This window comes from Triticum urartu, chromosome 5A, assembly GCF_056163025.1.
Source record: "Triticum urartu cultivar PI428250 chromosome 5A, HENAU_Tu73, whole genome shotgun sequence".
Taxonomy (NCBI): domain Eukaryota; kingdom Viridiplantae; phylum Streptophyta; class Magnoliopsida; order Poales; family Poaceae; genus Triticum; species Triticum urartu.
Window position 1 is genome coordinate 484,872,978 of NC_141877.1, and position 13,200 is coordinate 484,886,177.

General features: G+C 53.2%; 1 protein-coding gene across 2 annotated transcripts; it reads left to right on the plus strand.

The window, feature by feature from the left end:
* Positions 1-1,279: 1,279 nt before the first annotated feature.
* On the plus strand, positions 1,280-3,238 carry LOC125509959 (double-stranded RNA-binding protein 3-like). 2 transcript variants are annotated; one of them, XM_048675037.2, is made up of 3 exons: positions 1,280-1,916; positions 2,050-2,252; positions 2,361-3,238. In XM_048675037.2, the coding sequence occupies exons 1-3, from the start codon at positions 1,671-1,673 to the stop codon at positions 2,935-2,937; spliced, it is 1,026 nt and encodes a 341-aa protein (XP_048530994.1). In that variant the 5' UTR covers positions 1,280-1,670; the 3' UTR covers positions 2,938-3,238. The 2 variants fall into 2 exon arrangements, with proteins under 2 accessions (XP_048530994.1, XP_048530993.1); XM_048675036.2 differs by having other exon boundaries at positions 1,284-1,916; positions 2,050-2,269.
* The last annotated feature ends 9,962 nt before the right edge of the window (positions 3,239-13,200 follow it).

The following is a 13,200-nucleotide window of genomic DNA, read 5'->3' on the forward strand; positions in this document are numbered from 1 at the left end:
TGTGCTTACGAAAGCATTGGAAGAACAGCAAGCACACGGTCGACACTGTGCTTACAAAAACATTGGAAGAACAACACGCACACAGCGAAATACATGATTGACTACCCGTGCTGCTGACTATATGCAATACTTCGCCTTGTGCCTTCAGTCCTTGCAATACTAGCTTCAATCTGTTCTCCTCTACAGCGATGCTTCTTGAACAACAGTTCTAAGAAAGGAAGTGTTGTAAGAAGTGAAGCGGAGAGTACTTCCAGAGAACAATGAGATAGAAGAACAGAAGGAACACTTTAAGGACAACAATAACGTTTAGTACCCACTTATTACAGGAACTCTTCATCGAAATATCTATGTCTTAGAAACGGGAACCACAAGAAAACATATACTTCCTCTGTTTTCAAATATACGTTTTTTTTATAGATTTTAATACGGATTATATACAGATATATATATGGACATATTTTAGATTATAGTTTCATTCCTCTTGCTCCGTATGTAGTCTAACAGAGGGTGTAATACTTTAGTTTTATAACGAGAATACAGATATATGAGACAACATACGCTTGGTAATACAAGAAATAAGCCCCGACTATGCGAATCTTGGCGCAGATCAATGGGCTCACAATCCGCATGCCTCCGCAGTCCGCACTTGCTTGTCTTAAATCCTCTCCTCCCGCGCCTCTGTAGGACAATATTCGAAGACGAACTTAACAAAGCCGCTTGCCACATTCGAATGGGCAGTCCAGTCCTCCTCCTACGTCGCCGGCGCTGCGCCCATGGAGTGACCGCGACGGATCGACGAGCAGCGGCCAGTCTCTTGGCGCCATGCGTCACCAGAGCGAGAGGGCCATCGATCATCTGCTCGAGCGCAGCGCAGGCAGCAGCCAACAACAGTGTCTCTCGTTGCCATGCGCCGCGGCACCGTCTCACCCACGAAACGAATACCTATGCGCGCGTGCGTACACGCAGCAGGGCAGGGCACAGTCCAGCCCAGCTTTCCCCCGTGTCAAATGGAGCCAAGCCTCCGCGACTGCACGAGGCGGGCGAAGGAATCGTTGCCGCTGGCGCTGGCTCGCCGCAGCGGCGCGCATGTGCCGGCCGGCCGGCCGGTTGCGGCAGAGAGCAGCAGCAGAGAGTGGGAGAGGGTGAGGGAGAGGGAGAGGTCGGAGGCCGTGATGGCATCCTGACCGGGCCGGCTCGCCCTGGGTAAGCGTGCTGCGCAGCGCAGCGCAGGATGGTTACAAAACACCATAAATGCCCGCCATTAATACCAGAAGGTGTCTGTGCCCCCCACCCAACCCAGCCTCACTGATCCACTCTACCCCTAGCTGGACTGCCGGAGCGAGGGAGGGTGGAGCCGAGCACCGCAGACGCACAGATACAGAGGTTGTATACAGAGGCACAGTAGAGAGTGTGTGTGTGTGTGAGAGAGAGGTCTGTACCCTCACTTAAACACTCTCGCCTACCCGGGCTCGACCCCCCTCCTCCCTTCTTCTCCCTCGCCAAGAACACCGCCGCAGCCACCACGATCGATCTGTTTCTCTGTCTCCCGTGCGCGTCTGGAGCGGCGGCTGGGGTGGGCGCCATGATCCTATGAAGGAGAAGGAGAAGGAGAAGGAGGAGGAGGAGGAGAGGGGATAGATAGGTGGCTGCGTGACAAAGGGGCCGGATCGATGTACAAGAACCAGCTGCAGGAGCTGGCGCAGAGGAGCTGCTTCAGCCTGCCGTCGTACGTGTGCACGCGGGAGGGGCCCGACCATGCGCCCCGCTTCAAGGCCACCGTCACCTTCAACGGCGAGACCTTCCACGGGCCCACCTGCTGCACCACGCTCCGCCAGGCCGAGCACGCCGCCGCCGAGGTCGCGCTCGCCCGCCTCTCCACCCGCGGGCCATCCACCTACCTCACCGCCAGAGTCCTCGTAAGCTGCTTCTTCTCCTTCTCCTCCTCGATGCGCTTGCTTGCTCTGCATGTCTCGCTGGTGCGAATGGTCAATGGTGTGCTCAAAGCTCAACTGTGTTGGTCGTTGTGTCGTTGACGCCAATGGCGTGCAGGACGAGACCGGGGTGTACAAGAACCTGCTGCAGGAGACGGCGCACCGGGCGGGGCTGAAGCTGCCGGCCTACACCACCGTGCGCTCCGGCCCGGGCCACTCGCCCGTCTTCGCCTCCAGCGTCGAGCTCGCCGGCCTCAGCTTCGCCGGCGACGCCGCCAGGACCAAGAAGCAGGCGGAGAAGAACGCCGCCATGACCGCCTGGTACGCCCTGAAGCAGAGTAAGCAACTCACCACGGCCCTCCCGAATCTCAATACCACCGGATCTTTGTAGATCACAGCTAACCAATGATGTTACGGCTCCTGCTGCAGTGCCGGAGGCGCGCAAGGAGCCCGGCAACGGCTGCGGCGGCGAGGAGCAGGAGCACGTGGTCGTCGCCAGAGTGCTCGCCGCCTTGAAGCAGCGTTGCGACGGCAATGCGGCGTCGAAGCAGCACTGCCTCGCCGGCTCATCTTCTTCCTCTGCTCCGAACCCGTCGCTCTACAGACACCAATGGCTGCCTCTGAGCTCCCATGCCGCACACCCGAGGACGCGCCACGTGCAGCCGCAGTCGCAGCCGGCCGGCCCCAGGATACTGCCCCCGCTGCACATGCTGCAGCGACCGGCGCCGTCCACCTCCCGTCACGGCGCCGAGCTGGAGCGGCAGAGGAGGATCGATGCGGCCGAGCTGGTGCAGATGCTGGAGAGGGCCATGGTGACCAACAGAGAAGAGGCAATGCCGTCGGCGCCGTGCTACTACCCGCACGTCCCGGCGTACCACCACGCCGGCGCGGCGCCAAGATACTTCGCCGCGGGCGGGTTCCACTCGCCGGCGATGGCGGTGAGCGTGCGGTCGGTGATCCCCGTGTGCTCCGCGCCGCCGCAGCCGGCCGCGGCCACCAAGGATGACGATGACGATGACCGGAACGACAACCCGGCAGCACCTGCAGAGCACTAGGCGGCGAGGCGTGAGCTCGCAGCCGCCAGCTTTTGAAGATGAAGAGGACGAGGTTCAGTAGCTATATATGATCAGATCAGTCTTGGTTCTAGGAAGGGAATTTTGATCGCAAGTTGCTGTGTCTAAGCTTGTGTAAGTGACCACCTTCTGCCCGCTCTTCCTTTCTTGAAACCGCTAGGTGGTTTAGATGGAGATGGACATATTATGAATATAGCTCCTACTAGGGCTTCCTTGAGTAGAAGCCATGATCGATCCTTGCTGTGTCTGTCAAACAGCTAGCTCATCACCATTTTCTTTGGCTCCGGTTACGCATGTGTGTCCCGTGGTTCGAGTTCGTTGCTCGATCAGTCCATCCATCCATTTCCATCAATTTTAACAGCGTCAGAAACCAAGTAGGAGTATAAACTTGAGGGCTTCTGATCCGGTCCGATCGAAAAGCCAGGGCCATACAACCGCACTGACACAAGGCTAACCGATGGGATATGTGATGGCCCATCGCTGGATTCTGCAGCGCATCAATTAAGCAGCCGTGCAATGCATTGCTGCTTTGACTCCGTTCACGCGCGCATGAATGAGGGCACTGTTGCAAGCACGCATCCGAGGGAGACGAGACGACCGATCGGGCCGAGTGAAAGCAGCGGCCGTACGTACTCGTCGACATCCTCATCAGGAGTTACGCGCGCGTGCAGGAAGCTGCTTGCTGGTGCTTGGCAAGGCGATCTGCTTCCTGATCATGCACGCTGGAGGCATGCATGGAAGGAGGCGGGTACGCTACCACAGATCTCGCACGCTGGGAGCCTTCATGGCGGCCGACCCTGACCGGCGAGCGAGCAGACGGGACGGCGCCATGACGCCACGGAGAGAAGAAGTGGGGTTGCTGCCATGGCAAGGCACGGGGCCGGGGCCGGGGCCGGCCGTGAAGGAAGAGGGACGACGAGAGAGGGCTGTGTGGTGTGGTCACGCCTCACGCATACAGAAACACAGAGCAGAGACACTACTGTATTTCTTGAGCTGTGGACATTAATTGGCATGGCGCAGACATTTATGGCCTTGCGAGGGAGGAGATGAGATGAGATGGGTGGCAGGCATGGTTTAATGGAGGCCAGTGGCCGTTTAGTGGGCACTGTCTTGCTCCATCAATGCCCCCATCACTCGCTCCACTCCATCAGTAGGAGCATTGCTGCTAGTATAGTCCACACGATAAAACAGGAGGAGAAACTACTGTAGTAGTACGTACGTCGAATTTGGTCGAGCCTCACATTTACCCTGGGAAGGAATCTTGCCAAGGGGCCATGGTGTAGCTTCTGCAGGAGAGAGCAGCAGCGGTGCTGGATGGACCCGGACACCCGAGGTCCATCCAGCGACGCTTGGTTCAGAGCAGGGAAAAACGTTTGCGTAAATGTGAACCAGCAAGACTGGATTCACGGCAGGACCGGCCGGAGCACGATCTATCTAGCTAGACAGGAGCACGTCGCGTACGTGTGGCTTAAGCCAAGCGTCGCCCCAGCCGTTGAAGAAACGCCGCCCCAGGCCCCAACATCTGTTCGCGGGCGGCAGCCGGCAGGCCTACGGCGTCGACGCCCGGCCGGATGTCCGCGTGATCCTGGCGTCGGCGCGCGTGCCGTGATGATGAGCACCCATCTCACGCACGCTCGCGGCGGCCGATGCCCCGTCGACCTCGTGCGAATCGCCGTGCAGGAAGGATCGGTCCATGGATGCGCGCGTGCAGCCGGGCACGTGCGCGCTGGCCGGGCGCTTGGATCGGCGCGCACTCGCGCGCGTAGTCAACCGCGCCGGCCATTTATGCCTGTGTTTGTCGGCGCGCAAGCGGTTGCGCGGCGACGTGGGCTGTGACCGATCGGTCGCCCTATTTAAGGCGGCCTTGACGGAGGGGGCACCTGGCAGCCTGCCCCGACGACGACGGACGGGCCGACAGAGGTCGATCCTCCACCGTGCGAGCGGAGCCAACGGCTGGCGTAGTATGTATCCGAGCGCGGCGGGCGGGCTTGGCGCTGGGTGGATCGCTGCGTCTGGGTAGCGTAGGCCGCCTGATCCGTTGACGAGTGCTTTGCAACACGAGGCATGTTGCGTTTAGAGGTTTGTTAGTAGACTGCACATGCGTTGCTATAGGCTAGGCTACAATATATAAGTATAATAAACAGTTCAATCAAATAAATGATTAAGATTGTCTTTAAGATCGAAGCTCATTTCTTTCTCATACGCTCAGACGTGTTTGACCATCAAGCGAACGCTGTTCAGGAGATCAAGAATCTGCTCCTGGCTTTCAATGATGTGAAGGTGACGTGGAGGAGTTAGCTAAAGTAGGGTTAGGAGATGTTTTATGTAAACTCTAGTTTTCTGTACCCCAGAGCATATTCTGGAGTTTTTTGTCTGACGACATTCCTAGTTTCGGATATAGTTTCGGATAATATAAGGCGGCGATGTTGATCCTAAAAAAAACTATTCTATTCGTTTAGATGTATAAGTCATCTTACGAAAACCAAATAGTCATAAAATACTTAGACGCGATGCATTAACTTCTACCTCGTTTCTTGTTTCTTGACATATCAATCAATAAGAGATGAGAAGTGCGTATGCTTTTAATGACTTGAGATTACCAAACACGACATGCATTCATTGCATGTAATGCTATTAATTAGCAAATAAACATTAAAGTCTCTAGTTTTCCCCTTCTCCTTGGTCACGGTGCACAATCTAAGATGACTTAGGGCATCTTCAATAGATTGTATGTTAGTCTTGTTAGTAAAATGTCCATGTCATCAACCAACAAGCTATCATACAACTACTCCAATGGGTTGTATCTAAGGTATCCAATAGATGATAAGAAAATAAATGTGATTACTCTATTTCACCTTGGAGCTTGTGCAAAGGTTGTTGGTTATTCTACATACAACTTTGCTCTCTCTCCACATTTATTACATGCCACATCATCACTTTGTCCTAGGTGGCAAATTTACCAACACCTATCTTACAGCTGTTGGAGATGCCCTTAGGCTAGTCATAGTGGGAGTAACTTAGGGCATCTTCAACAGTTTGTATGTTAGTTTGTTGGCAAAATATGCCATGTCATCAATCAACATCTTAACATACAACAACTCCAATGGGCTGTATCTAGTTTGTCCAATAAGATGTAAGATAATAAATAATGTGCTCTCTCATTCTACATTGGAGCTTGTGCAAGGGGTGTTGGTTCATGTACATACAACCTTCCTCTCTTCCCTCATTTATTGTATGACACATCATCAAAAATCCTATGTGGCAAAGTCTACCAACAACTATCTTACAACCATTGGAGATGCCCTTAGCTAGTAACATAAGACACTTCGAGAAAATTTTGCTTATGTGGCAAGTAATTAATGAGAGATGGTAACATAATATGTTACTGTAACATAGCGCTTTTCAAGATAAGATGAGTCTACGAGCTAATAAATGAAGCCATCTATGATACTACTATTATGTTACTTTGCATTATGAAGGTAGTAACTTAGACTAGTGTCATATGCATGACACTAGTCTAAGTTACTCCTCACTATGACCAGCCTTAGGGCATCTCCAGCCGCGCCCCCAGGAAGGCCTCCCCAGGCGATTTTTTCGCGCCGGCGCCGAAAAAACGGCCCAGTCGCGCCCCAAGGAGCCCGATTTTCGCCGGCTTGGGCCGAAAACAGCGCCGGCGGACCCAGGCCGAACCCGGCGCGCTGGGGGGCACCCGGGGGCGCCGGGGCGAGCTGTTTTGGCGCGAAAAAGACGCGGGCCAGCCGCGTCAGCGACTCGGCGCCTCGTCTTCCCCCAACGGCCTCGGTTCCCGCGGGGAATCAATGGCAAGGCTGCCGCCGGTCAGCCTTGCCATTGATTCCTCATGGGCGGCGCGTCACGGGACGGCGTGCCGACGCCTCCCCTCCCTCGCACGCGTACACACGGGCGCGGCCCGGCTATAAAAGCCGGCGGCCTCCACTCGCCTGTGGCCACACCAGCCCCGCCCCTCGCCGCCGTCCAGCCCCTTCCTCTCCCTGCCTCTCCCGAGTGCCGCCGCCCAGCCCCTCCCTCTACCTCTCCCGAGCCCGCCCATCCCCGCCGTCGCCATGGCAGAATGCTTCCCCGGAGACAAGGCGGCGGCCAACGGCTTCGGTCGCCGTCATCTCCGCGAACAGGAGTCCTGGCTCCTGTTCTAGGCGAACATCCCGGCGCCGCCGGACATGCGCGCCGGGCGAATGGGGTGGAGACTCAGCGCCGGGGGAGTGCCCATTCCCCCGTTGCCCGACGCCGTGGCGAAGCCGAAGTACTTCGCCGAGGAGGTCGAGATCGTGCGCGCGTCCCTCACCGACGCCCAACTCTCCCTCCCGCAGTACGCCGCCGACAACCACGCGGCCTGGGCGGCGTATTTCGAGCGCCGCCAGCAGCAGCGCTTGGCGTCCACCAACGGCGTGCCGGTGGTCGGCGGCCGGCAGAACAGCGAGGGGCGCTACCTCTGGTGGGGCGTCCCCGGCTGCACACTCGAGGGCGACAACAACCCGCCGTTGGCGTATCCCCTGGCGAGGGTGGCCGCCCCGGGGCAGCACCGACGCGTCGGGCCATGGGCGCCAAGGAGGTTCGGCGCCTCCTCTTCCTCCTCCTCATCACGCACTTCTTCACACTCCTCCGGCTCTCCGGCGCTGCTTGGCGTCAAGGCCGAGCCCGCGGCGGAGACGCCGCTTGGCCGGCGCACTCGCAGCGCCGGCATAGTCATCAACGAGGGCGGCCGGCGCGCCTCCTCCTCGTCGGCTCCTCCGCGCTTCGTCAAGCCAAAGACGGAGCCGGGGCTGGCGCCGGTGAAGGCGGAGTTCGACGACGACGACGCGACCCTCGAATGGGCGCGCCAGGACTCCATTGCGATGGAGAAGGCACGCCGGGAGAAGGAGAAGGAGCGCCAGCGCGCGGCCCTACGCCGCTTCGAGGAGCGCCGACGCGGCCGCGAGGAAGGCGGGGTCGTCGTCTTATGCGACAGCGACAACGACGACGACGCGCCACCGCCTGTTCGCCATGGCGACGCCGGGCAGGGGTCCAGCAGGGGCACCCGCGTCAAGGAGGAGAAGGCCGACGACGACGATGGCGGCGACAACTTCAGCCCCTTTCTTTTTTTAGATTAGGTTAATGTAATGTTTGGATGAGATTCGCCGAAATTTGCCATGTTTGGCCGAAATTTAACTAGTTTTTATCATAACTTCGCCGAACGGTTCTTTTTTTTATACGCGCCTGGGGGCGGCCCTGGGGGCCGACGGCTGGGGACCGACTCACCCCCAGGGCCATTTTTTGCGCCGGCTCACCCCCAGGCGGCGCTTTTAGACGCCCCCTGGAGGGCCAACGGCTGGAGATGCCATTACTCACCTAGACAGAGGGAGTACTGAGTAGTTAACCGCCCACGCCAAGTCCTAGGATCGCGGGCAGATCCAGGGTAGGCGGCAGGCCTCGGCGCCGGCGCGCGTGCAGTGATAATGAGCTCCTACATACGCCCGCGAGCGACCGATGCCTCGTGGACGTCGTCGTCCTCGTGGCCCGACGACGCTCGCTATACACCTCGTGCAAGTGGGATCGGTCCATGACTCGGTGCACATGCGCGCCGCTCGGATCACATGAGATGGTCAACAGCGCCGCCCATTTATGTAGTGGCGACGGTAGCACGTCGCGTCGGTTGTTCAGTCTCTCGGCGCGTGGCGACGTCAACTGTGATCGATCGCCTGTACGTACATACTCCAAATTAGTACATCAGTTTAATTTGAATAGTTTTATAAAGTGAGAGTACATTCCTCCAATCATCATTTGCCTTAGTTGATGAAATTTCAGATTTGAGCTCTGTAAACAGAAGATGAGGAGTATTGGGCATATCCTAGGCCCCAACCATGCCCTTTTGAAGATTTCACTCGTCACTTGAGCAAGTATTCTAAACACCATGCACAACATTTTTTGCAGTACTTATTTTTATAGTATAGCCCACGAGTCCAGCAGGGAGCATAAAGAAAATATCACATTAGCATTTATGTGTGTGTGCGCTAATGCGAATGAAGGATGAAAACTTCCAGCCCATAATGGAGAGATTCATGAAGAGATGCAACAACAGGGCTGGTAGACACATGTCCTTTGCTGCAAAAGAGGTGCACGTAAAATCAATCGTGCAGGCGCTACCAACCTTCACAATGGGGCTGTTCAAGATGCCTGTAGGTTTCTGTGAAAATTATGAGGAAGTGATACGAGAGTTTTGGTGGGGCGAAGAGGAGGGCCAAAGGAAGGTGCATTGGATGGCACGGGATAAAATGGCGAAGCCCAAGAGAGGAGGCGGTATTGGATTTAGAGATATGCATATGTTCAACCAAGCGCTGTTAGCAAGGCAAGGGTGGAGATTGTTACAGAAACCAGGAAGCCTTTGTGCGAGAGTGCTCAAATCAAAATACTATGTCACGCCCTCGATGCGGCTATATCTCCCACGTGTCGAAGCACGACTTAGAGGCATAACCGCATTGAAAGCAATGTCGCAAGTGAGATAATCTTCACACAACCCATGTAATACAATAGGGGGAAAAGATACATAGTTGGCTTACAATCGCCACTTCACACCATTACAAGAATAAAGCATTACATCAACCAAATACAATCAAGGTCCGACTACGGAACCAAAATAAAAGAAGACTACCCCAAATGCTACACAGATCCCCGATCGTCCCGACTGGGCTCCACTACTGATCAACTAGAACGAAACAACACAAAGTGAAGGAAATATGCCCTAGAGGCAATAATAAAGTTATTATTTATTTCCTTATAATCATGATAAATGTTTATTATTCATGCTAGAATTGTATTAACCGGAAACATAATACATGTGTGAATACATAGACAAACAAAGTGTCACTAGTATGCCTCTACTTGACTAGCTCGTTAATCAAAGATGGTTATGTTTCCTAACCATGAACAATGAGTTGTTATTTGATTAACGAGGTCACATCATTAGTTGAATGATCTGATTGACATGACCCATTCCATTAGCTTAGCACCCGATCGTTTAGTATGTTGCTATTGCTTTTCTTCATGACTTATACATGTTCCTATGACTATGAGATTATGCAACTCCCGTTTATCGGAGGAACACTTTGGGTGCTACCAAACGTCACAACGTAACTGGGTGATTATAAAGGAGCATTACAGGTGTCTCCAAAGGTAGATGTTGGGTTGGCGTATTTCGAGATTAGGATTTGTCACTCCGATTGTCGGAGAGGTATCTCTGGGCCCTCTCGGTAATACACATCACATAAGCCTTGCAAGCATTACAACTAATATGTTAGTTGTGAGATGATGTATTACGGAACGAGTAAAAAGACTTGTCGGTAACGAGATTGAACTAGGTATTGGATACCGACGATCGAATCTCGGGCAAGTAACATACCGATGACAAAGGGAACAACGTATGTTGTTATGCGGTCTGACCGATAAAGATCTTCGTAGAATATGTAGGAGCCAATATGGGCATCCAGGTCCCGCTATTGGTTATTGACCAGAGACATGTCTCGGTCATGTCTACATTGTTCTCGAACCCGTAGGGTCCGCACGCTTAAGGTTACGATGACAGTTACATTATGAGTTTATGCATTTTGATGTACCGAAGGTTGTTCGGAGTCCCGGATGTGATCACGGACATGACGAGGAGTCTCGAAATGGTCGAGACATAAAGATTGATATATTGGAAGCCTATGTTTGGACATCGGAAGTGTTCCGGGTGAAATCGGGATTTTACCGGAGTACCGGGAGGGTTACCGGAACCCCCCGGGAGCTAAATGGGCCATAGTGGGCCTTAGTGGAAAAGAGAAGGAGCTGCCCTAGATGGGCTGCGCGCCTCCCCCTTTCCCTAGTCCTATTAGGACTAGGAGAGGTGGCCGGCCCCCTCCTCCTCTTTTCCCCCTCCGCGAATCCTATTCCGACTAGGATTGGGGGGGGGGAATCCTACTCCCAGAGGGAGTAGGACTCTCCTGGCGCCTCCTCCTTGGCCGGCCAGCCTCCCCCCTCTACTCCTTTATATACGGAGGCAGGGGACACCTCTAGACACACAAGTTGATCGACGTGATCTATTCCTTAGCCGTGTGCGGTGCCCCCTGCCACCATATACCTCGATAATACTGTAGCGGAGTTTAGGCGAAGCCCTGCTGCTGTAGTACATCAAGATCGTCACCACGCCGTCGTGCTGACGAAACTCTACCCCGACACTTTGCTGGATCGGAGTCCGGGGATCGTCATCGAGCTGAACGTGTGCTCGAACTCGGAGGTGCCGTAGTTTCGGTGCTTGATCGGTTGGATCGTGAAGACGTACGACTACTTCCTCTACGTCGTGTCATCGCTTCCGCAGTCGGTCTGCGTTTGGTACGTAGACAACACTCTCCCCCTCGTTGCTATGCATCACATGATCTTGCGTGTGCGTAGGAAATTTTTTGAAATTACTACGAAACCCAACAGTGGTATCAGAGCCTAGGTTATTTATGTTGATGTTATATGCACGAGTAGAACACAAGTGAGTTGTGGACGATACAAGTCATACTGCCTACCAGCATGTCATACTTTGGTTCGGCGGTATTGTTGGACGAGACGACCTGGACCAACCTTACGCGTACGCTTACGCGAGACCGGTTCCCTCGACGTGCTTTGCACATAGATGGCTTGCGGGCGACTGTCTCTCCAACTTTAGTTGAACCAAGTATGGCTACGCCCGGTCCTTGCGAAGGTTAAAACGGAGTCTATTTGACAAACTATCGTTGTGGTTTTGATGCGTAGGTGAGATTGGTTCTTACTTAAGCCCGTAGCAGCCACGTAAAACATGCAACAACAAAGTAGAGGACGTCTAACTTGTTTTTGCAGGGCATGTTGTGATGTGATATGGTCAAGGCATGATGCTGAATTTTATTGTATGAGATGATCATGTTTTGTAACCGAGTTATCGGCAACTGGCAGGAGCCATATGGTTGTCGCTTTATTGTATGCAATGCAATCGCGATGTAATGCTTTACTTTATTACTAAACGGTAGTGATAGTCGTGGAAGCATAAAATTGGCGAGACGACAACGATGCTACGATGGAGATCAAGGTGTCGCGCCGGTGACGATGGTGATCATGACGGTGCTTCGGAGATAGAGATCACAAGCACAAGATGATGATGGCCATATCATATCACTTATATTGATTGCATGTGATGTTTATCTTTTTATGCATCTTATCTTGCTTTGATTGACGGTAGCATTATAAGATGATCTCTCACTAAATTATCAAGAAGTGTTCTCCCTGAGTATGCACCGTTGCGAAAGTTCTTTGTGCTGAGACACCACGTGATGATCGGGTGTGATAGGCTCTACGTTCAAATACAACGGGTGCAAAACAGTTGCACACGCGGAATACTCAGGTTATACTTGACGAGCCAAGCATATACAGATATGGCCTCGGAACACGGAGACCGAAAGGTCGAGCGTGAATCATATAGTAGATATGATCAACATAATGATGTTCACCAATGAAATTACTCCATCTCACGTGATGATCGGACATGGTTTAGTTGATTTGGATCACGTGATCACTTAGAGGATTAGAGGGATGTCTATCTAAGTGGGAGTTCTTAAGTAATATGATTAATTGAACTTAAATTTATCATGAACTTAGTACCTGATAGTATCTTGCTTGTTTATGTTGATTGTAGATAGATGGCTCGTGCTGTTGTTCCGTTGAATTTTAATGCGTTTCTTGAGAAAGCAAAGTTGAAAGATAATGGTAGCAATTACACGGACTGGGTCCGTAACTTGAGGATTATCCTCATTGCTGCACAGAAGAATTACGTCCTGGAAGCACCGCTGGGTGCCAGGCCTGCTACTGGAGCAACACCAGATGTTATGAACGTCTGGCAGAGCAAAGCTGATGACTACTCGATAGTTCAGTGTGCCATGCTTTACGGCTTAGAATCGGGACTTCAACGACGTTTTGAACGTCATGGAGCATATGAGATGTTCCAGGAGTTGAAGTTAATATTTCAAGCAAATGCCCGAATTGAGAGATATGAAGTCTCCAATAAGTTCTATAGCTGCAAGATGGAGGAGAACAGTTCTGTCAGTGAGCATATACTCAAAATGTCTGGGTATAATAATCACTTGATTCAATTGGGAGTTAATCTTCCGGATGATTGCGTCATTGACAGAATT

Excerpts from the sequence above, each read along its gene's own strand:
- LOC125509959 (XM_048675036.2), top strand. The coding sequence starts at position 1,671 with ATGTACAAGAACCAGCTGCAGGAGCTGGCGCAGAGGAGCTGCTTCAGC. Across the intron at positions 1,917-2,049 it reads ACCTCACCGCCAGAGTCCTC|GACGAGACCGGGGTGTACAA; the intron begins GTAAGCTGCTTC and ends AATGGCGTGCAG. Across the intron at positions 2,270-2,360 it reads CTGGTACGCCCTGAAGCAGA|TGCCGGAGGCGCGCAAGGAG; the intron begins GTAAGCAACTCA and ends CTCCTGCTGCAG.